At 35.0% G+C, this 23,054-nt stretch overlaps 2 protein-coding genes across 3 annotated transcripts in view; both read left to right on the forward strand.

The window, feature by feature from the left end:
* The window catches only part of LOC129238365 (dual specificity protein kinase shkD-like), a 76,260-nt gene extending 69,379 nt beyond the window's left edge, over positions 1–6,881 (forward strand). Inside the window, exons 2-3 of the mRNA XM_054873391.1 lie at positions 6,374–6,773; positions 6,823–6,881. Of these exons, the coding sequence (XP_054729366.1) occupies positions 6,374–6,773; positions 6,823–6,881 (459 nt within the window). The remainder of the gene's footprint in view (positions 1–6,373; positions 6,774–6,822) is intronic.
* LOC129237491 (homeobox protein cut) overlaps positions 6,871–23,054 on the forward strand; it is a 133,794-nt gene continuing 117,610 nt past the window's right edge. For both annotated transcript variants that reach the window (XM_054872272.1, XM_054872271.1), the window contains exon 1: positions 6,871–7,636. In XM_054872272.1, the coding sequence (XP_054728247.1) occupies positions 6,947–7,636 (690 nt within the window). In that variant the 5' untranslated portion in view covers positions 6,871–6,946. The remainder of the gene's footprint in view (positions 7,637–23,054) is intronic.

Consider the following 23,054-nt stretch of genomic DNA (forward strand, 5'->3'; position numbering starts at 1 on the left):
GAACGCCCACAAGTACACGCACACAAGCACACTAGCAAATGCAAATAAACCAAAAGCAAACGCAAATACGAGTAAACAACGCGCGACCGACCACATGCCGCTGTGTGCTGCTGCGTTGCGCTCACCAAAGCAACTTCAAATCCGCATTCATTTTATATTGAGAAGCCGAGAAGGAATGGGTAAAAGACAAAGCATTATCAAAGTCATCAACAAACGCGTCAGCATTTTGGCGTTATGACCAAACGTGGAATCCTTCCATATCCTGTCAAAGCATCAACAACGTCCTAACTGTCGTGGTGAACAACGTTCACTATAAACGACTGCTGTCACAGCAACAGCAATACGCGTAGCAACATTACCACAAAATTTGTGTCTATCCTCCTATCCTGCACTACGCGTTTAGTCGTCATCATCATTTCGGTCGGCAGTCTCTTCTCCATTCGCCACTCTACTTGTACTCGTTGTCGTCATTTGTACAAATGGATTTTTAATACCACAAACCAATACAACGACAGTTGGCCAGCATTTGGCAACACCCGTAGTGGCGCTCGCGCTCGATAGTTCTCTTAGCCGCAAGCTCAATCTCATGCATACCTTCTCGAAATTGTACTCATACATATCCGACTCTATATCGTTTATACTCCTGTCTACTTTTTAATACCTTCTCCTACTCATTTATCGTCTCGATCTCAGCCTCAGCTCTGCTCGGCACATGAGCTCAACTTCAAATTCTTGCTCATCCTCCACCTGTCACTTTTCTACACACTCACTCACACTTCTGCTCTCCCATCACTCTCATCTCAGCCTCAGCATCTGCAAATGAACTTAATAGCAACTCCACTTGCTCCACATACATACATACATATTTTCCTACTACAAACTGTTTCACACAGCTTCACTACCACCTCTACCTATTTACTGATTTCTTCTCTGTTGTTATTCCTGTTTTACTCGTCCAACTCACCCACATACCGCACTTCCTCTTCCTTTTGCATTCAAGATTTCAAAGATTTTGTCGTGGTTTTCTTGTTTTTGGCCATCACGTTCCTGGGAAAAATAGCCTGAAGGACATTCATTGCGAAGCAGCTGGAAAGCAAAGGAATGTGCTATTAAAATCCTTTCCGCCAAACGCAGCGCATGAATCCCTTTGCTAGCAAAATTTTGTTGCAGTAGCAAATAGTTGTTGGAGTTGGCCGTCTGACTACTTGTCTGTCACTGCGCTTGGTTGTCATTGCTCAAAGTCGATAATGTTTAATCAGCAGATTACAAAATCGGCCACGAAGTAAATGATGTGGGTTTGCTTAGGTAGAGCTAAGGGAGGTGGAAAGCGTTTAACAGACGCAAAAGCAGTGAAAAAGGCAGATAAAAACTGTCGGCAAATGTTTCTAATACTTAAGAAAGCTGGTAATTTGAAGGCGCTAAAAAATTGTCTACCTCCATAAGCTGCTAATTTGCAGTGGTAAAAAATGCTATTGATGATATTTTTATTTTTGCTCTTTTTTCATTATTTTGTGTAACTAACTACTGCAAACGGAGTTGGTGAGATCTCTTCTTTTCAAAAATAAACTAGATTTGTCATGTTGCTCCACAAGTGAACCGCATCAAATATCGTCTGTTGCCTTTTTGGCGTAGTTAATCTAATCCAGAGTTTGCAAGAAGTTAGCGGCAGGCCTCTGTTATGAAAGGGAACTGATGTCGGATAAGGAGGTTCTTTTTCTATAAAAGAGACCTAATGTCGTATAAGGAGGTTCTTTTTCTAGCCCCTTCATCTGCTACACAGTTATATGATATATCAGTGATGTTAATCTCGAAATTACGGGATTCCGAAACGAGTCCCGACATAAATTATTACATTTTTTTCAAGTAAGGGTTGTGAAAGTTTGCTATAAAATCTTATTGGAAAAATTGTCATCAATAAAAAAAAAATTCCTTATTTAGCGTACAACGAAATCGTATTAGGTTGATGCCTGAGTGGACGCTATAAGCAGGGCAATGAAATGGAACTATTTTCAGCTATAATCTACTGCAATTGTATTCTTATGGAAAAACGCTCAGGGCATCTGAATGAGAGTGAGCAGCAACATTATTTATAGAGAATGCGAAAAGGTTGCATACACGGTTGGGCAGTGGTTTACCGCTGAAACTCGTTTTGATTTTCTTTGTTTTTGTCTTTTCGTTGACATATTTTTGTTTAAACGGCTAAAACTCAAAACTTATCCGTCATTCGGAGTTGATTTAAAACTTTATATTTTTTATAAAAAACAATAAAACCGAAAAAGCGTATTTAATTCGAACTAATTTCAAGAAATTTATGTTTCGGGCCTACATTGAAAATATCCCGAAATCCGCAATTACCCCTAATATTTTCAACCCTACCTGGTACATTATGTGTTTGGAATGTTGAGCGGCTCATTTAAAAATTGCCAGCACTCGACCACTATTTTTGGTAGTGGTCTGATTTAATGGCCACCAAATTAAATATTCATTTTAACTTACTTTTCGCTGAAAATTATATTTTTCAAAAATTGTATTCGCCATGGCCGAATGGGTTGGTGCTGGACGATCATTCGGCAGTACGTAAGTTCGAATCTCCGTGCTTGAACATCAAATAGTAGAAAATATTTTTTTTATAGCAGGTCGCCCCACGGCAGGCAATGGAAAACTTACGACTGCATTTCTGCCATCTGCTCATAAAAAAATCATCTGCCGTTCAGAGTCGCCATAAAACTTTAGGTCTCTCCATTTGTGAAACAACATTAAGACGCGCACCACAAATAGGAGGAGAAGCTCGGCCAAACACCTAACAGAAGTGCGCGCGCCAATTATTTATTTGTTTTTTATTATTTTTTTTTTTGTATTATTGTTTTTTTTATTTATTTTTTACTTTACTTATTTTATAGTTTCACTATCGCTAGCTTAGCGCTGTAGTTTTTTGTCTTTTTTAATTTATTAGCGTTTTTATTGCTACTATTTACTTGTTTTTATTTTTTGCAAAATAATTTCTCGTTAACTCCCCGTTTTCACTTCTGAATAAATTTATTCCATACCCGGCATACCCTTAACTCTACCCGGCAGCCTATTTTACATTACAATTAACCCTCATAAAATTTAATATCATTTTGACTCCTGGCTTAAAACAAAAATACGCAAAATAAAAACTTGAAAACTATTTCGACAAATTGCGCCAAAAATAATTCAACAAATGCACACAAATACAAACAAACAACATTTTCCAAAAATCAAAAAAAAAACAAAAACACAGCTTAGCACCATAAAAAGGTTAATCAAAAGTATTTCAGTCCTCATTTCTAATAACAACTAAACTGCCAATGCCTTTACGCTTCTACGCCCTCTCTCCCTGTTCCCAACACATACACACACTAGCAAACGAACCATTCGTAATGACTTTTGTTGTTTGGCCACTTCCGGTAGGCAAAAACAAAAGTCATTAACAACAACAAAAATGTTGGAATACAGGAAAAACAGAAATAGAAATAGAGTTTTTGAATATTGAAATCGACATAAATTTTTGGAGTTGGCTGCGCGTATGAACAGTTAGGTTCAAAACATTAAAGCAAAAAACATAAAAGCGAAAAAAACAATCTCATATTAGACATATAAATTTCAAAGCATATGTGTAGCATAGTTTTAGGATATGTGTTTTGTAGAACTCAGCAAATACGCCCAGCATTATAGTTCTACGCTTCTTCTTTACCCTTCTTCTTTAGGCTAGCTTTAAAATGCTTTCTATTTGTGTGCGCTCGTCGGATTGTCCTGCGAATGCGCCTCACACACACACACCCATACACATTTTCATATAGAATACAATCATGCATACATAGGTATTTCTGCCAGCCAAATTGCTCGAACTGTTTGCCTTACTGTCAATTTATTTCAACGCTTAGTAACCCGCACCAGTGGGCTAGTAACTTCTATACTCCTTCCTCCTGCTCCAACTTCCGTTAGCCAGCACTAGTGCGACCCTCATTAATTTTACTTTTAAAGTCATTACGGGTTAAATTTGGCCAAATTAATACGTTACAACTTTTACTCCAGAAAAAAGGAAGGAAAACCAAAGCAAGAGTCGCAAGCAGCTTACTTACCAAATAGAGCTATTCATAAGCAACAACAAAACTCCATAGTTGTCCCACAAGTCAAGCCCACAAAAATTTTGTCCGTTACCACCTAACTTTTTCGACTTCGAAATTTATAGTTTATCGTTTGTATCGATAAGCTTAACTAGAAAATTGTGCCTTGCCATTAGTAAGTTTGGCCGAATTGCCAAAAAACCCAACATTTTGGTAAACTATTTGCATGCCGTGAAGGTATGAGAGCGCTGCCGCTAGGCAAGTAGCCCTCAGCTTTGCTTAAATGGCTGGCAAATTACAATGCCCAAAAAGTGCCCAGTCTCTCAAAAAATTAGACTGTCTGTAAAGTGTTATTGGCACTGGCAAATAATGCAAGTTAAACAAAATTTATTTGTTTCTTTAGTCTCGATACTTTTCCTTTTTTTGGTTAACTTTGGTTTATGTTAAGTTGGCTGACGTTTGTTTACCGGAAGCAATAAGCTTTCGATTGTATCAGCACCAAAATAAAATAGAAATGCATTGAAAGTAGAACTAAATAGAATAAAAACATTTGCAAAATAAGGCAAACTAATTGTTGAAGTTATAAGTTGCGAGCGGGGCAGTTGAACTGCGATGAGACTTAAGAGCGCAGTGAAGTTACTGCCAGTAACTGCTGTTTGCGGCAATCAATACATAAGTTTGAGGTGTTTAAAATTGAGACTTCTAATGGCATTTGTGTTTTGGCGCTTATATTTGAAAAGTTTGCGTATGTGGCTCCTTATATGGCAGAAATATTGGATATCATTTCACGAATACGAGCTGGAGTTAATGGTTCTTAAGAGGAACTTTTCATGACAAAAATGATAATGAGCAATTAAACACACAATTAAAATAGGCATTCCCCTTCACTTCAATCCTGTGTAAGTGTGTGGCATATGCCTGGCATAAATCCCAGGCTCAATCTCTACTGTAAATAGAGGTTTGTTTCACCTTGAGGTAGTCGCACACCGAAAAAATTACATTTTTCCAAGCACTCAAGCAATATTGCCCATTGTATATTACTTAAGGCCTAGCGACAAGATTCAAATGATAGGAATCCTAAGATTCAAATGATAGGAAAAGTTAGTTGGAGTGAGAACTCATAGCTTTTCTGTAACACTCAAATATTTTCCTATGAATCCTAAGATTCAAATGATAGCAAAAGTCAGTTGCGGTGAAAACTCATAGCTTTTCTGTAACACTCGAATATTTTCTTATTAATCTTAAGATTCAAATGATAGGAAAAGTTAGTTGGAGTATGGATTCTGTAACACTCAAATATTTTCTTATGAATCTTAGCAACTTTTTGAGGGAAAGAGAATGTGGCTTGTCCATTCTCAAAACATCCGACCCAATGTACCATCTACGTCTGACGAAAGCCGGAAGGCGGCAAAGAAAATGCGCCACGCTACACTTATGCCACAAATAATATGTACACAGTGGACCGTCCATAGTACCTATGATGATTCTATATCATCTCCATGGGTTATAACTCCTATTTAGGCTCATAAATCTCTATTTATCTGTCTGAAAAGGAATATAGTTGTCACTTTGTCAGGCCTCTTTATGAAACGCTTAGTTTTTTTGCAAGTACCAGTACTGTACCAATGGCTCTAACCAACTGGATGCTGCAAAAAACCGCAGTTCGTCAATTCTTCAACTATTTCTTTGCCAGGTTTCTAAGGTCTTTAGAGCAGATTGACTGACACTACAGACGCTGCTTTTGTGTCCTCGGCATCTTTCGCTAAATATCCAGTCTGCTCCTTTAAACATTGCATAGATTTCCTATTGAACGACCTTTGTCATTATACCTAAAGCCGTAAAGCGCCTAAAGTTGTTATCTAAACGCCATCCAGTACGATTTTCAGTCTAGGAACATTCAGTAGAGGAAGTTTTCAACGAGCTCCTCAAGAGAGTGTCTGCCAATGGTCAAATTTTTGGGTGCATTTCTTACACAAAAAAAAAAGGTTCCCAGTACAACCAGCGGCCTTTCGGGACAGCTTAGAACTGTAAGGATCTTTATTTCGCCTACAAAAGTGACACACAAACTGAAAATGGGACAAAAGCTTGGCTTAAGCACCTTGTAAGAATATATTAATTGCTTTTGCATAACTGATTTGATCTGATTTGAGCAGTTCATGCGAAAGCGCAGCTTTTTCCTCAAATAATTTATTTTCAGTAATTTGATGTTAATTTTATATATTTTTCTCAGACATTTTACTCCTCTTACTTATCAGCTTTTCTCTACTTTTCTTTATTCTTTGCAGCGCGCTAATTTGGCGGATAAGGAAGTGAACAACTTGAAGGATCAATTAACCACCAACACTGACACCACCACCAACACACTGGCCACCGCCAACAGCAGCGACATACCAGCCGACATAGACGACTTCAGCAGCGTGGCTGCCGCCGCACTTGCCGCCAATAGCAGCGCATCCACAACAACAACAGACAGCAACACCACCCCCACCACCACGTCCACCAGCAACACAATCCCACCAAGCACCAAACTGCTTTCGCCCACCAACGCCACATACAACAGTATCGCCGCCGGCTTTAATAGCCCGAATAACATACACAATAATAACAACAATACAAAATTGCTGAACAGCGTCGCTGCGGCGATAACGTTACATCAGAACGGTGGCAATTTATTGGCGTCCACCAGTACGAATACACCCTCCCCTTCGCCACCGCTATCTGCGGACGGTTGCAGCATTGCCGCCGCTGCTGCTGCCGCTGCCGCGTGTGGCAATAGCAGCGTTTCACCGCTGAGCGCCGCACTAAACGGCGTTAACGGTTGCCTCAATCCAAAGCTCTTCTTCAATCACGCACAACAGATGATGATGGAAGCAGCGGCTGCTGCCGCCGCTGCTGCTGCAGCTGCCGTGCAACAGCAACAATCACCGCTGCATTCGCCATTGCATGCCGCGCAACATATAGACGACGATGAAATGGATGAGGATGATTGCGCCGGTGCGACTGGCGTGGATGCTAGCAAATTGATCACCAGCCTCACAGCCGAAATGAAGTTGGTGAAGCGTGCGGGAGACGATGATGTTGACGAGGAAGAGGAGGATAACGAAGACGCCGATGAGAACGCGAATGCGCGTAAGCGCAGCAGCAATACTCCAGATCAGGAGCGCTTGGAGGAGCAGCGTTTGGGTGGCGATGAAAATGCCAATGGAAATGTGTGTGGTCAAAGAACTGATGATAGTAGCTTAAACGTTAGCAGTAGCGATAGCAATAAAAAAACTAGTTGTAGTGTAAACAAAAGTAATTGTGCAAGAAAAACAAAAACAACAAAAGCCGCTGTGGATGGCAACACTGATTGTGCCGCTGAAATTGGTGATGATTGCATTGATAATGACGATGACGATAATCATGCACTGTCGGTGAATGCAACGGAAGTCAGGCGTATGGAAATTGATGGCGGCGAAAGTGGTGAGAGTGGGAAAATCGACGCAACAATAAAGCCGAATGCGGTAGGAAACAATCATGCTGAATTATTAGCTGCCAAAGATAAAGAGGTAAGTGAACTTAGCGCATTTAGGCGGAGAAAGGCGTACAAATGACGTTTTTACTTAGATATTGAAAGTTGTGTAATTGGAAAACATGAAAAGGCAAAGTAATCTCACAAAGCCTGAAAATATCTGTGGTGTAATAGCTTTCTACTGGCATAACTTTTATTCTTATAATGTTAGAGACAAGCCGGAAAATTATGGCTTGATTTGTGAAACCCTAAACAAACGACGCGGAAAGAAAACTTCAAATAGAAAAAAATTTTCTTCTATAAAGTAGTGAGGCAACTTGGTGGGTCTCTAAAACAAATATGAAGAAGTGAGAAAACTGAATGTCCTGAAACTACTTATCTTCATTACTTCAAATTACTTAATAAGAACTCCAATATAACTCGGGAAAGTTATTAGTTGACATATCTTTGTATAAAGGAATTCCATGTGAAGTGATTCAAGTCCTTTGGGCATTCTCGCTAATTCTCTCAAAAACAGATTTAATTATTGCGTTGAGTATATTAATAAGTACATTGAAAAAAAAAACTTAACAAAAATTTCCAATTTTGAGATATATTTAATCTTGAAAATTTTGGTATGGTTTTTAAAAGTGAAATTCTTTTGAAGTTCTTTTTGGCATTCAAAATTTTTTTTTAATTTGTTAGGATAAGAATCCGATTTAAAAACAATTTTTTTTTAGTTTGTTAGGATGAAAAGAAAAATTTGTTAGAATAAAAAAATACTTAAAAAATTTTTTTAGAATAAAACATATTAAAAAAATGTTTAGGATAAAAAATACTTAAAAAAAATTATTCATGAGAAAAGTTATATATTCTAATTTAAAATGTTTAAGAAAAAGATTTTGCCTTGCCTTTTTTTGAAAAATACTCCCTTTATTTTTTTTAATTTTTTATATTAATAGCTGATACTTTGCGCAGTAATCCTAGCAAGTTTCATTATGGAATTTTCGTAACTTTTTCATGTAATACCTAATTCTTGACGCCAATATTACGAGAACAAAAACGTGGGAACCACGGAACTGGCCGCCTGCTCCTATTTTTTACCTGTATTGAACTGGTACAGAGACTGGTGGGAACTGGTATCGAATGTGGTTTTTTTTTTCTACTTTCATTTTGGTGCAGTGTAGTACAGAACTTAGTCAAAGAAGTTTTTTCAAGTGCAAGATCTTCTTTAATTGTCGTATAATGCAACCAAATGTATACATCGTAAGGAGATATGGCTCACGAACGGAAAATATTTAAAACTTTTTATTTCACCACTATACCAGCCCGAGCGTCAGCCTACTTATGAGAGGATGTAGATCTCTTTTCGGCATGATAAAATGACCTGTAATGTAAGAACTTGGTTGAGAAAACGGTCTTGCTTGTTGCCAAAAAAATTTTCAATTCCATTTTTTTTTTATAAACGAAACATCATAGAGTCAATTTGTCTCATAACCGTTAACCTTTCCACCTTGATTGACACTAAATAGCTATTTCCAAAGCTTTCAGGAAACTCCTCCTACTACTTAAGTCCGCAATATTTCCCATCGGCGAACCCTTTTCATTTCTTTTTTCAAAATGAGACTCAATAGAAAATGTAATTCAATCAAACTTAAGCAATTCACCAAATATCTGACAATGAGCTAACCTTTCGAACCCGCTCATATTGTTTCTAAAAACGAAAACAAGTCAAATAAAAATTGTGAAAGTTAAAAACAAGAAAAAAAGCGCGACCGCTCGCCGCACAGAGGCAATGACAACAAAACAAATAATAAACCAAATTGCCAAACTTTTACACAATTGAAGGCGTAAAAATTGTCTTGTCAATATTATAATGATACGACCTTTTTTAAACGTGGCTGGTTAACTTTTCCTATTCTATTTTTTTCGAAATTTTTTTTGTTTTGATTCTTAACGTACCCCACCTCAAGCGGCAAACACTTTTCAATTGGTAAGCAAGCATCAAGCGACGCAGCAAAAAAGGAAAAAAAAACATCCGCCACAAACAAGACAAAAGCCGACGCGAAGCAGACAACCCACAAGGCATCCAGCTACCATCCCCCTTCCCAAATCACACACAAGCAAATCCCTTTCGCTTTTCTTTGGTTGCGCGGAAAAATTAAGCGCTTGTACAAGTCAAAAGTAAACAAAAATACAAGAAAATAAAATGAAAAAAGGCCAACAAAAATTTACGCCACCCAAAAAGGTCGCACGCTCTCAAACCCAAAGTATGCCTTTCACGACTATTCCTAGGCAAGCAGGCATTTTCTTTTCAATATTCCCACAGCTCATAAGATGTTTAAGAGCAAAACAAAATTTCATTTTGAAAAAATCGTTTTTCAATTGTGCGTAACAGTTTGTGCGCTTTTGCCGACCCTCGCACACAGACCATCTCTCGAGTCTTGTGGTTTTACTTAACGCTAAACATTTCAATGAACGTCAAAGCGCCAGCGTTCCCAAGATCCAAGTGTTTCTGTATGTTTGTGTGTGTGTGTGAATGTTTGTATGGACATGCAAATAATGCGCTGAAAGATGTTTTCATTTGTGCTGCGCGTTTGCCAGTTTTTCACAACTTCACCTTTCCTTGCCCGTCCTGCTCTATCGGGGGTGGGAGAGTCAAGTGCGCTTTGTAGGTGTGACTAAAGGACTTTCTCGCTTTTTTTTTTTGCTTCTGTTTGTGTATTGATAGCGTATCAATTACAGCTTGTTTGCATAAGTCGCGCTGATTTTACATAATATTATTGGGCATCGTGCGTTACAACACTGAGGCTGAGTTGCTCAAGATGTTTGCTATAGTGTTTGTTGTCTTACCAGGCTTTATTTTTTTCGTGCGTAGTGTGAATTTGGGGCCAGAAAATATGAACACTGCGTGACTGTTTCTGATTCCGTAGTAATGGTTGGAGTATGGCATGAAAGCTTATTTCACGTACAGTTTTATAAGGTTAATGAATTTTTATTTCAACGAAGTTGTTTTGACGAAATTTCTTAGGTTTTTTTGCTGCAGAACCCTGAATACACTACCCCCTACGAATTCTGTTCATATACAGATCATTTCAAAATTATATATACATCACTATTTCTTCATAAAAATATAATTGATACAACAACAAACACCATGTAACGCAAAATTTCAAACTTTTTAAAAAAATTTCAAATTTTTCTGAGTATGCAGTTTTATAGCCCATAAAATTCTAATACGACAAAGTGCATATTTCAAGTGAATACAAAATGCCGTTAGTTTTTTTTTTTAACTTTATCAAAATGTTTAAAAATTGCATCAAAACTTCAAATTCTTAAACAAAATTTTCCGAACTTTCCCCCACTTTTCCAACAAAGTGCAAGTTTCACGTGATTTCAAAATACCGCTGATTTTTGGCAATTATTTTTCGTTGATGTGTCACGCCTTTGCTTCCATACAAAGTAAATGCTCGAATTTTTCTATATGGAAGAAAAAGCCGAGCAGGGTCAACAAGAAAAATTGGCAAAAATCAAGGGTATCTTGAAGTCACTTGAAACTTGCACTTTGTTATACTAAAATTCAATGGGTTATAAAACTGCATACTCAGAAAAATACTGGCAGTGCTGGTTACAAAAATGTGATAAAATTAAAAAGAATGTGTACAAAGTTTGAAACATTGGTACGATTTAATAATGGTTAAGGCAAATACTTAGTATTCTAATAAATGCGAGAATAGTTTGAGTGTCCCTCCCACTATTTACGTCATAACATTATAAATCCTTCAAACACCACTTACAACTTCCTGACGCATCAAGCTCGCTTCTACATCAGCCCACGCTAGCCCTCAATCGCTTTTCTTCTGGCTTCTCGCATATTTCTGCTTCCCTACACTCACAAACGCAACCGCTTGATCAACACATCAACACTGCCGGTCCATTGTTGGCACTTGTGACCTTCTGATTTGTTTGAAATGTCAAAAATGCCATTGATCTTGAGAGCGTTGCAGAGAGGGCGGCGTACATATGACATGCATGTGTACGTGTGTCGGTGTGTGCAACTGCTGTTTACTGCATCGATGTGGCAAGTGAGCTGGGGTGCGCGCTGTTGCAAGCTGCTGGCTCAACTTGAAGATGTTTTGCCTCCACTTTTTTGTTATTTTTGCTTATGCTACACAAAAAGTATCGCTTTTCTCTGATTTTTATTTTCTATCTCTTGCACTCGTTTTGCACTTTCTGCTAATGTACTTGTTGTTTTTGCGTTGGTTGTTGTGCTTGGATTTTTTTTGTTCTTATTTTTATTCTTGACTTTTTTGTTTTTGTTCCTGATTTTTTTTTTGTTTCTTTTCTCATCTTTATTAGTTGCTTTTTATTTTCAATACTCTGTCGACTCAGCTTAGCCTTACCGTCAGTCGTCAGTGTCGAAGCTCTTCACTTTGGCTGCTTGTTGCATTCACTCATACATCTATAACTTCCCATACACTAACATAGTTTTTACACAATTTATCACTTTGCCTGCCACTTTTAATGACTTCATATGCGCCTTTAAAATCGCCTCGTCGCACTCCTTCTATACACATAAACTCTCTTTACTGTCTACGTCTACGAACTGTCGGCCACCACCGCAAAAACTCTTTTCCAAGTTCACTGCTTTTATTTTCAGCATCCACAAGAATGTTTTGCATTTTTTAAATGGCGCGAGCGCGCTTTTGCCACTTGGCCTGGAAAAGATATTGCCATTGGTGAGGAAAGAAAACACAAAAAACAGACAGCGAGCATGAAAATACTACATTTTTCCACTCTACCAAAGAAGGCAGTTTAGGGGGCAGTGTGGTAAAGATTGTATGCGTTTGAAATGTGGGGGAAGTTAAAGTTTATCTTTTGCGCTACTTAGGCTGTGTTAATTACATATGTTTGTTTTTTCCATTAATGTCATTTAAGTACAAAAACAATAACAATATTATGGGGCACTATTTAACAACAAAGAGAATAGCAGCGGCAGCAGCAGAGTGATGATACATAGTAATAAATTCTAGGCCTTTGAGTGAAAGTTTTAGGGCGACGGCACCTACTTCGGTGCTAGGGAAAAGCTAATGTATGGCGCAATCAAAAGCAAGAACAAACAAAAAAGAACTATAGTGAACGATATATGCAGATATGCTGGCATATAAGAGGCATCTCTCTGTCAGTCAGTTGGCCATCGATGAACTCAAGCAGAGAGAAAAATATTAGAAACTACTTATATGTATTTCTACATTATTTTTTATATTTTTCCCGTTTTATGACAACAACAATAATGCCGCCTTTAACGAGTCTAGCAAAATACGGCAACTTTGTAGGCATGACTATAAGGCGGCGAGTGAAGTTTTGTTCGTTTTTTTCTTTTTGTTTTGTATATAAAAAAATTGAGCTTAGATGTTTTTATGCAAATATTTATTTCCTTAAATCAATTTTTGTAGTAAGCAAAATCTGTTGTTATGATTTTTTGATGGTTTATTAACTAAACATTGTATTCATATGCAAATATTGCTGAAAAAACGGTAATAAATATATAAAAAACTTTTCTCCGCATGCCTCTAAACTATTGATGACCAAACAAAAAGCTTTATTGACAACTCTAAAGATTTGACAAAGAAAACAAACAGCCTTTGCATGCAGCCAGCTATTGGGTAGGTATGGGGAAATATGCCTCAACGCTCCTTATGCTCAGCAGATGTTTATCAGCTTTATGAAATTTTAATTTGTTTGATCGCCAGTAGCGTGTCGAATTCGTGGGCAACATAAGTACGAAGCCACATATGCGCATATTTACATGTATACAGACATATATGCATACATACAAACAAACAAATACACACACATAAGTATGAATGCATGAACGCACTGACATATAAATTAAATTTAAAATTCAAGCGTGGAAAATGTGCAGCAGAAGAGTGAATGCCACATGCACATACATACTCGTATGTAGCATAGCCCTAAGTGTGGGAAACTTTTTGCTGATCCATTTTGATTGAAGCTTCAGTTGTCAAATGAAGTTTTTAAAATCATTATTGCTGCAAATGTCAGTGAAGCTGATGAATGAGGGAGAGCAATAAACAGGAAAAATGTTGCAACTGAATTTTGTTTTTACAAACAAAAATTTGAGAAAATTTCAATAAAGACAAATCACTCCCTTCAAATTTTTCATTAGTCAATAACTTGTAATTAATAAAACAATAAATAAATATTTTTTTACTATGCAGGCATCTAATTTAATAAAACTTAAAAACAATTTGAGAAAATTTCACAAAAAATATTTATTTTTTATTCAATAAACAATAATTTTATTTTTATTTATTTTTTTACTTTAATTGTTTTTTTGTTTTTTCAAAAAAAATATTATTTTCGGTGTCGTTTATAACAAAAACAATTTTTTTATTTCCTTTTTACAATTTTTTTCTAAACAAAGTTTGTGCTTTACTTTCACCTTGGATTAAAAAGCAATCTTGCAATCTTTTTTTAATTTCGCTTACAATTTACATATTAACGAAATTCATAATTTTAATAAAGAACTTGTCATTAAAAAAAATATATTTAAGAAAACTTGAAAAACATTACAAAAAGTTGAGAAAATTTCAATAAAAGAAATTCATTACCTCCTAATTTTACTTAAATTTTTTTTTATTAAAAATTAATTCACATTTAGTGCACATTTGTGCTTTAATTTCACCTTGGAGTTGTCTGCATTTAACATATTGACAAAATTTATAAATTTAGTAAAAAAACTTGTAATGAAAAAAATTAATAATTTTAGAAGATTTTTGATTGAATAAAACTTGAAGAAATTAAAAAAAACTAGAAATTCAATATAATAATTCTTTGTCACCTAATTTAATTTTTAAAATCCCTTTATGTTTAGCAAATTTCTTTCTGAAGAACCCTTTTTGAAGTAAAAAAAATTGATAATTTTAGAAGACAGATTTTTGATTGAATAAAACTTAAAAATAATTTTAAATAAAATTTAGAAAACTTGAATAAAAAAATTTTTTCTCCCCTAATTTTCTTTTATATGTTTTTAATATTAAGGCTTGATTTTTAAAAACCCTTTCTACTTTGCTTTAAGTAAATTTTTTCTTAAGAAAATCTCATAATTTAAATTCACATTGGATTAAAAAAATAGTCTTATTTTAATCTCGCAACTTGTATCAACCTTTAACATATCGAAAAATTCATACAATTATTAAAAAACGTGTAATTAAAAAAATAATGCTTTTTTAGAACGCGGATTTAATAAATTTTGAATAAAAAATATTTAAAAAAATTGATAAAATTTCATAAAAAATTTATTTCCTTTCTAATTTTATTACAATAACATTTTTTTTACCAAAAATCATTTCTTTTTTTGCAAATTTCTTTCTAAAGAAAATTTCGTGCTTTAAATTTATCTTGGATTCAAAACTTATTTTTTAAAAATCTTCAAATTCACAAATTAATAAAAAAATTCGAAATAAAAAAACAGTTATTATGCTAAATTTTTCTTATAGAATAACATAATATTTATAATTTAGTTTCATAATAAAATTTCAAGAAAATTTCTATTAAAAACACTTTCTTCTCTCCTTATGTTGTTTTTTGTTTGCTTTGTTGTATTTTTTTATTTTCCGTTAACTCTTTAAAAATTAACGGAAATTTTCGATTTGGGCTTAAACAGCCTTTTTTCTGTTTTGAAATTACAAAAATAAATTTTCTAGAACGCAATTTGAAATTTAACAAAACCTGAAAGCTTTTAAAAATAATTAAAGAACATTTCAACAAAAAATTCTTTCACATCTTATTCTACATACATTTTTTGTTTTTAAGTATTAAATCGGATTTCAGATTATATTTTTGAAACCGCCTTTTTTCATTTTAATATTTTTTTTCTAAAAAAGTTCCGTGCCTTAATTTCTTAGCATAAGTTTTATAATTTGTTTAGAGAACATTCCATTCCACTATTTTGGTTTGGTTTCATTTACAAGTAATTTTTTTGCCCAAAAATGCTGCCAATAATTATTATAAAATTATACTATATTATAAAAAAATTAATTTAAAATCGAGTACTAAATACATTTACGTAGACCTCCACCAACCTTTATCGTATCAAAAAATCAACTACACACTTCATTTCCCAGCCAAAATTCGCATATTTTGCAACGCCTCGGGAAAAAATAAATGCACCACGACGCGCATATTTTGTCTACACATTTTTCATCGCACACCAGCACATGCGATTTTTTATCGAATAATGATTTGCATAAGGCAAAGCAACTTTTCTGCGCCTAATGAAGAAAGCATAAAAAAACACAAAAAAAATTCACAAAAATCCAAGAAAAAATATCATTATTAATGTCATACAACTTTATGTTAATCTGCCTTAATTTTGTCTGCAATTTTTCACAATTTGAAAAAAAATAACGTAATTCGTGGAAAAAAGTTGGAAAGTTGCGAACAAATTGAAAAATGATTTGCCAAAAATAAGTGAGAAATCATTAGGGAAGCACATTTGGTAGTTGACTTCATGAGGCGAAGCAGACGCTGCGGTAGATTAGTACTTGCTACACTTAGTGGTCACATTTGGCCACAAATAGAGTAGACCTGTCTGCATGCAACGAGAAGAGCATTTCTTTTCGTTTTGACTTTTTTGCTATGCCAATTTGGTGGCTGCTAGCAAATCGAACACAGCCGCCACAACTCAACATTTTATAACAAATTTCTAATAATCTATTAGCTGCGTTATGCCTTGCATACGAGCGATCAGACAGTGTTGCATGATGGCTATAACAAATTTGCAACACATGCGGGCCAGTTGAAAAGGAAGAAAAGAAAAAGGAGGAAAAGAAAAAGAAGAAAAGTAGACGATTTCGATCTCGACTGTCTGCTGCTCATTTGCTTAGGGTTAAGTGAGGTATTGCTTTTTCTGTATATGTAGGTGTTTGTATTTATACGAGGTGTGTCTATTAAATAATGAGTCTAGTGTTGATGTAGAAGAAGAACCAAAGAGCCGCACAAAGCCTTTAAAGCTGCCTTAGAATGGAATCCACAGAGAGAACGAAATAGAGGACGTCCAACGACGTTCGTATAGACGAAAATCTGACACGGACACAAGCGAAGGCAAAATCTGAAAACCGAAACCAATGGAAATAGCACTGTGCGCCCAGTGAACGGCGCGATTGCAAATAATCAACATCACAATAAGGTGCAAGTTTCAAGTGGCTCGAAATTCTCATTCATTTTCGACAAATTTTTTCGCCAAGCTATTAATCAATTTCCTCCAATCGTCAAATCAAAATAAAACATTTGACAGCATCCTCCTTATTTAATAGCCACACCTCGCATGTACTCGCTTGCCTTCACTTACATACCGCCTCCTACTCGCCTCTCCCCCACTCTTCTCTACACATCAGCCTAGTTAAAATGCAAAAATTTACCCTCTCACTTGCAATTGGCGTTTACTGGCGCTTGCATGTGTGCTAGTGTGTGTGAGTTTGTATGCATGCAAGTGCACTACAAATCATTTGGCGAAGAATTTTAGTGCGTTCGATACGAAGTTTGTCACATTTTGCGGCAGACATTGTAACAGACATACTCGCACTATTTGTTTATTTGTTTAGACAGAAATTTATTTGTTACATATGTTCATAAAATATGCGACAACAATTCGCGCAGTAGCATGAAGCAAAAACAAAAAAAAAACAATCGAAAGCAAATGAAAACAAACAAACACCCACATGCCTTGCCACAGCTTCACCAGCTCAACTGCAGCTAATAAATGTTCGTTGGCGCACAGTGATAGTCAGTCATCCATCCCCACAGTCTCCAACACTCTGCGCGACTCATCATCATCAATGATTTTGCAAAGCTGATCAACAGTTTGAAAATGCAAAATTTTTGTTTGCAAAAATAGTTTCTACTATTTTTTCGATTTTTACTTCTTCGCCTTTTGCCAACTGTTTATTATTTGACGTTTTACTGCTGTTGTTTTAGTGCAACGTTATTTGTAGTTGTTTTTGTTGTCAGCCACACTTTAATGTGCTCCACACTAAAAATTAATTTTTTCACGCTTTTTTCCTGCAAAGTATTTCGTGGAAATGGAACAGAAATCGCATTGCAAAATGCTGGAGCCGCAAGCGGTTGATTGCGCTGGCTGGGGTAGCGCGGGTGAATTGAGGTAGGGGAAAGTGAGGCGCATAGTGCAGTGTCTTTTTCTTTAATGGTATTTGTTTTCATACCAAAGTAGTTGGTTTTTGTAAAGTGTTCTATATCCGCTGACACTTTAAATGATTTATGAGCTGCACGTTTGAATGTTACACTGATTTTTCTAAGCAGCAGAAGCACCATTAGTTGTAGACATGAGAATGAGTAAGTGAGATACGAGTATGAAGATGCAAATATGAAAATAATATTGAAACAGAAATACATAAAAAAATATGTAAATTTCGTTTGTGCAAGTGCGCACATGACGCAAGTGACTTGCTGTGATTTTGCAAAGATTTTGCAGAGATTTTCGAAAATATGCATTTGTATGTTTCGATTGATTTTAGCGAGAAAAAAATGTTCTAATAACTGCAGAAGACGCCTCTGTGTTCATTTGAGTGCACTGACAATACTTTAAATGGTTCAAAACTTTCTTTTGCTGGGCGAATATACATAACTTTACTAAAAATCGTGAGTTTAGCTAACTATTTCCGATGTTTTGTGGAATTGCTCTGACTTTTTTTTTTGAGATACTGATGTCATTGTGTGCTCCTAGCATAATGTTACTTGTACGTATATACCGATGGCACACAAGTGCTTTTTCAAGCAGCCGCCCGCTACCTACATATAATTGGAGGTTTCTACTGAATTTGAGCGTTTTCTCAGAATATACTTATACTCTAGTATATTGCAAACATATCTCATTATTTTCGTTATGTTATGCTTTGGTTATGGTATGTTATATTCTGTTATGCTATGTTAAGTTATGTTACGTTATGTTTTGTTATGTTATGTTATGTTATGTTATGTTATGTTATGTTATGTTATGTTATGTTATGTTATGTTATGTTATGTTATGTTATGTTATGTTATGTTATGTTATGTTATGTTATGTTATGTTATGTTATGTTATGTTATGTTATGTTATGTTATGTTATGTTATGTTATGTTATGTTATGTTATGTTATGTTATGTTATGTTATGTTATGTTATGTTATGTTATGTTATGTTATGTTATGTTATGTTATGTTATGTTATGTTATGTTATGTTATGTTATGTTATGTTATGTTATGTTATGTTATGTTATGTTATGTTATGTTATGTTATGTTATGTTATGTTATGTTATGTTATGTTATGTTATGTTATGTTATGTTATGTTATGTTATGTTATGTTATGTTATGTTATGTTATGTTATGTTATGTTATGTTATGTTATGTTATGTTATGTTATGTTATGTTATGTTATGTTATGTTATGTTATGTTATGTTATGTTATGTTATGTTATGTTATGTTATGTTATGTTATGTTATGTTATGTTATGTTATGTTATGTTATGTTATGTTATGTTATGCTACGTTACGTTATGTTACGTTATTATGTCAGGCTAATGCATTATTTTTGGATGATCCGATGGTATCTATCATAGCGCACCATAGGAAAAGTTGCAACAGCAGTAAACTTCAGCTACGCCAAATTAGTGCTGCATTTTATGGACATTATTTATTCCCACTCATAAGAAAAAGGTCAGCCCAAGAAAACATATATGCCCCAATTGCAGGTTTGTTTACCCCCATTGATATACCTGCCAAAGGGTGGACTAAGTAGTGGAGCTCGCGATCCGACTGCTAAAACTTAGAGCGGTGTGCGCTTATTGTTTTACTCTATGGTTGAGTGTAGTTTACCCTTTCACGCTTCTTTTCTTTAGCTTCATAAGACAGATTTGCCCCGAAAAAACCAAATCGAGTTAGAAATATGTATGTTTTCAGTATTGGTCAACGTTTAATGAAACGGGAAAGTAGTCAGTTCAAATATTGGAGGTGATATGCTATGCTCTTCACCATCATTCCAACGAGCAATAGGGGTCACTATGAAAATAAGATATGTTGTAGCGATATGGCGCACGCTTGGAATTTTTTTTTTTTATAAAAACACTTTTCTAAAATGTAAATTTTCCATTTTTAAAAATAGAGAAGCACAAATATGCTCATATAGAATAGTGCAGGTGCGGTGATATAATTTTTCCGATATTTTGATCGGAAAGGGGCTGTATGAAAAATAGTGCGCATGTTATATCAAAGCAAGAAAGGAAATCGAAAATTTAACTTCACTATTTTCAAGGTGAATGCACTTAAATCTAGTAAAAAAATTTCTATATGCAATTTTCTGCTTATTCGCTTTTAAAAAACTTTCCACAAAAATTTATAAATTTTACTACGGAAAAATATTAAGTATTAATTTTAATATTAATTTGAAATTTTTTTTTAATTTTAATAGAAAAATTACAATATTTCCGTCATAATTTTTTCCCATTAGCTATTACATAAATGCATTATCAAAGCAGCAAAAAAATATACAAAAAAATGAAACGAAAACAATACTTATCAAAAGCAAATGGCAACCGCAAAACTCTTCCAAACAAGCCACAGAAATTATCAACACTCAACACAACTCGGCATATTTATCAAATATTTTAATAATTATTGCCAAATGTTTATCGAATTAACATAATGCGAGTTATTTGAAATTATCAAATGGAAAACATAGAAACCACACCGCAGCGTTGAAAAAACCCACAATTTAAACAATTTAAAGCCACAAAGGGCAAATAATGCGCGTGTAACTGAAATAGTATATATAAAAAAAACATAGATTTAAAAAATATTTTTAGTATAATAACCAGTTATTTGTATGATTTTAATACGCTTGAGTGAATGCATTAACACTTCAAATAACATCGGAAAAAGTCAGACACAATGACTAATCGCCGTTTGCTGTATGTGCATATGCAGCTGTAAGCGACATAGAACAATTAAATATTCAATACAAAATGTGAAGCGATTGGGGGAAACTGAATACGAATCTGTGTATACACGATGATGTATATAGGAAAAATGAAGCAAAAGGGAAGCGAAACCGCCAATAATGATAGCAATAATTTGCAACTTTTTTTCATAAAAAGTGTGCTTATACATACGTATTCAATATTTACATAAATTTTACTATACGGAAAGGTTAAAAAAAAATACATATAAAGTAACGTATTGACTTGCAGCATTGCTGGCAGCCAATAATACTGCAGCTACAAACATTTACTGCAACAAAAATTGTAAAGCAGCAGCATAATTACTTTGTAATTTAACAAAGCACACACCACTACTGTCTATACTTGCGTGCACCTGTGTGTGTGTGTGTTTGCTTTCAGATTCAATTTGTCGAACGATTTTCGAGCATTTTTTTATGTTTTGTTTTAGATTTTTTTATGCAACGCTTCTGCATTCATAGTGAGATCCAAGTTAAAAGTAGTACCGGAAGTCATATTGAAAATGTACCGGATGCCTAACTCACACATATACAAATAATGAGCGACGCTACTACTTTTAAGTAGTTCAATTTATTTATTCACATAAAGAGTGATTTTAATGGTGATGGTGGGCTTAAATGATGGATTAGTTGAAAGCTGCTTAAAGAGAGCAAATGAACGCAACATCACTCCTTTCACTGTAATTTGGTTAAGAAAACCATGCGTGAACTTTTCCTTTTTTACTAAGTTTTTTGACTCAAGTCTTCTCAATCTTTGAGCATAGAAGCAACATTGTTTGAGAGCGAATAATTTTATTTGAAATTTTAATAACGAACGTTACTAATTCTGATTCTAATGAAATTTTTCGTGATTAGAGTGCAAAAATGTCTGGAGAAACTTAAATATTTTGTTAACGTTACTACTACGAACGTTACTAATTCTGATTCTAATGAAATTTTTCGTGATTAGAGTGCAAAAATTTCTGGAGAGACTTAAATATTTTGTTAATTTTTATGATTTTTTTTTGTATTGTATTATTATATGTATATATGTATTATTATCACAAGCATTACTCTACGTATAGCTAACTTAGAACGATTGGTGGGTTATAAACATTTATTCTAAGAGCGAACAGAGAGAACCTTCGAAAATTTCTTAAGAGAAAATTATTAAATTTTTTTGCTTAGATTCTAGCCGAACTGATGGACCCTAGTATGACGAACTAAAAGTCGTTGATACTTTCCGACTCACTCCTAATTCTAGTTTACATTTAGAAAAGTAATCAAGTGTATTTAAAATAAAACAAAAAAATCGTGCTCATCCCTACCAATCTACCCGCCACCTTCACTCAATCTTCAAATCGTCAGACACCTACACACTTTGCACAAAAAAAATTCACACTCGTAGCATATGCAAATTTTAATTTCTATAATGCAAACATTTTCTATAAAGTGCACACACACGCAAATGCATATCAATGGTAACACGCACACACACACACACACACCGATAAGCAGTAGAAATAAAAATATTCTATATACTTTGTACATTTGAATGCAAAAGCTTTTAAGGAATAATACCAAAGTGTTTGGAAATGCAGAGACGAGATGAATGTGTAGAAAAAATATAAAGAAATAGCAAGATGCTTAGACAGACATAAAGATAGCAAGTCAGTCAGGTGCATGTGTACTTAGCAAGAGTTTACATGCTTTTGTAGTTGTAGCAGTACATTGAATGATTGCTTATTGCAGTGCTAAGAAGAAGAAAAAAACGCAACGCCCTCGAATGAGCCATTGAATAGCGAGGGTGTCAGTGAGTGAGAAGGGAAGGGGTGCATGAAGGCAGTTAAAAGGAGTGCGAAGGCGATGGGTACAGAAAGGGAGAAAAATGTGCAGATAGGAGTATATTTTGCTAATATTTTTTCGCCTGTGGTCTGTATCATTATCACTTGCTTCGAGCGTTTTACGCTTTTACTCCCTTCACCTCACATTGCTCGCTCGTTCCGCACCTGGCATTGCTTATTTTCACTTGCACTTTAACCCTTTCCAAATATTTCTACTTCTATGCATTGCTGCATACTTCAGACAGTTCGCCACCACAACTTAGGTTTTCACTCGCTCACTTGTAGCAAGTGCGTTTTGATGCACCTATGCATGTATTTGTCTGCGATTTGCAATAACGCTTATGCTTAAGTGCGATTTCTTTCGCACCCACCACCCAACAAAACAAATAAAAAAACAAACACAAGAAAAACATGAACTACGAACTCTCTCATTTTACCGATGCTTCACTACCTACTCTTGCTCTCATTCACCTGACTACTAGTGTAAACACAAAACAAAAAACGAAAAGCAACCAACTCAAACCCTTTGCTACTTTATAGCCACATATTCGTATGCTCTAAAAAAATCATACCATAAAACGCATCATCATATCACACTGCTCTTCAACTCTCCAACCC

Source organism: Anastrepha obliqua, chromosome 2 (genome assembly GCF_027943255.1).
Source record: "Anastrepha obliqua isolate idAnaObli1 chromosome 2, idAnaObli1_1.0, whole genome shotgun sequence".
NCBI lineage: Eukaryota > Metazoa > Arthropoda > Insecta > Diptera > Tephritidae > Anastrepha > Anastrepha obliqua.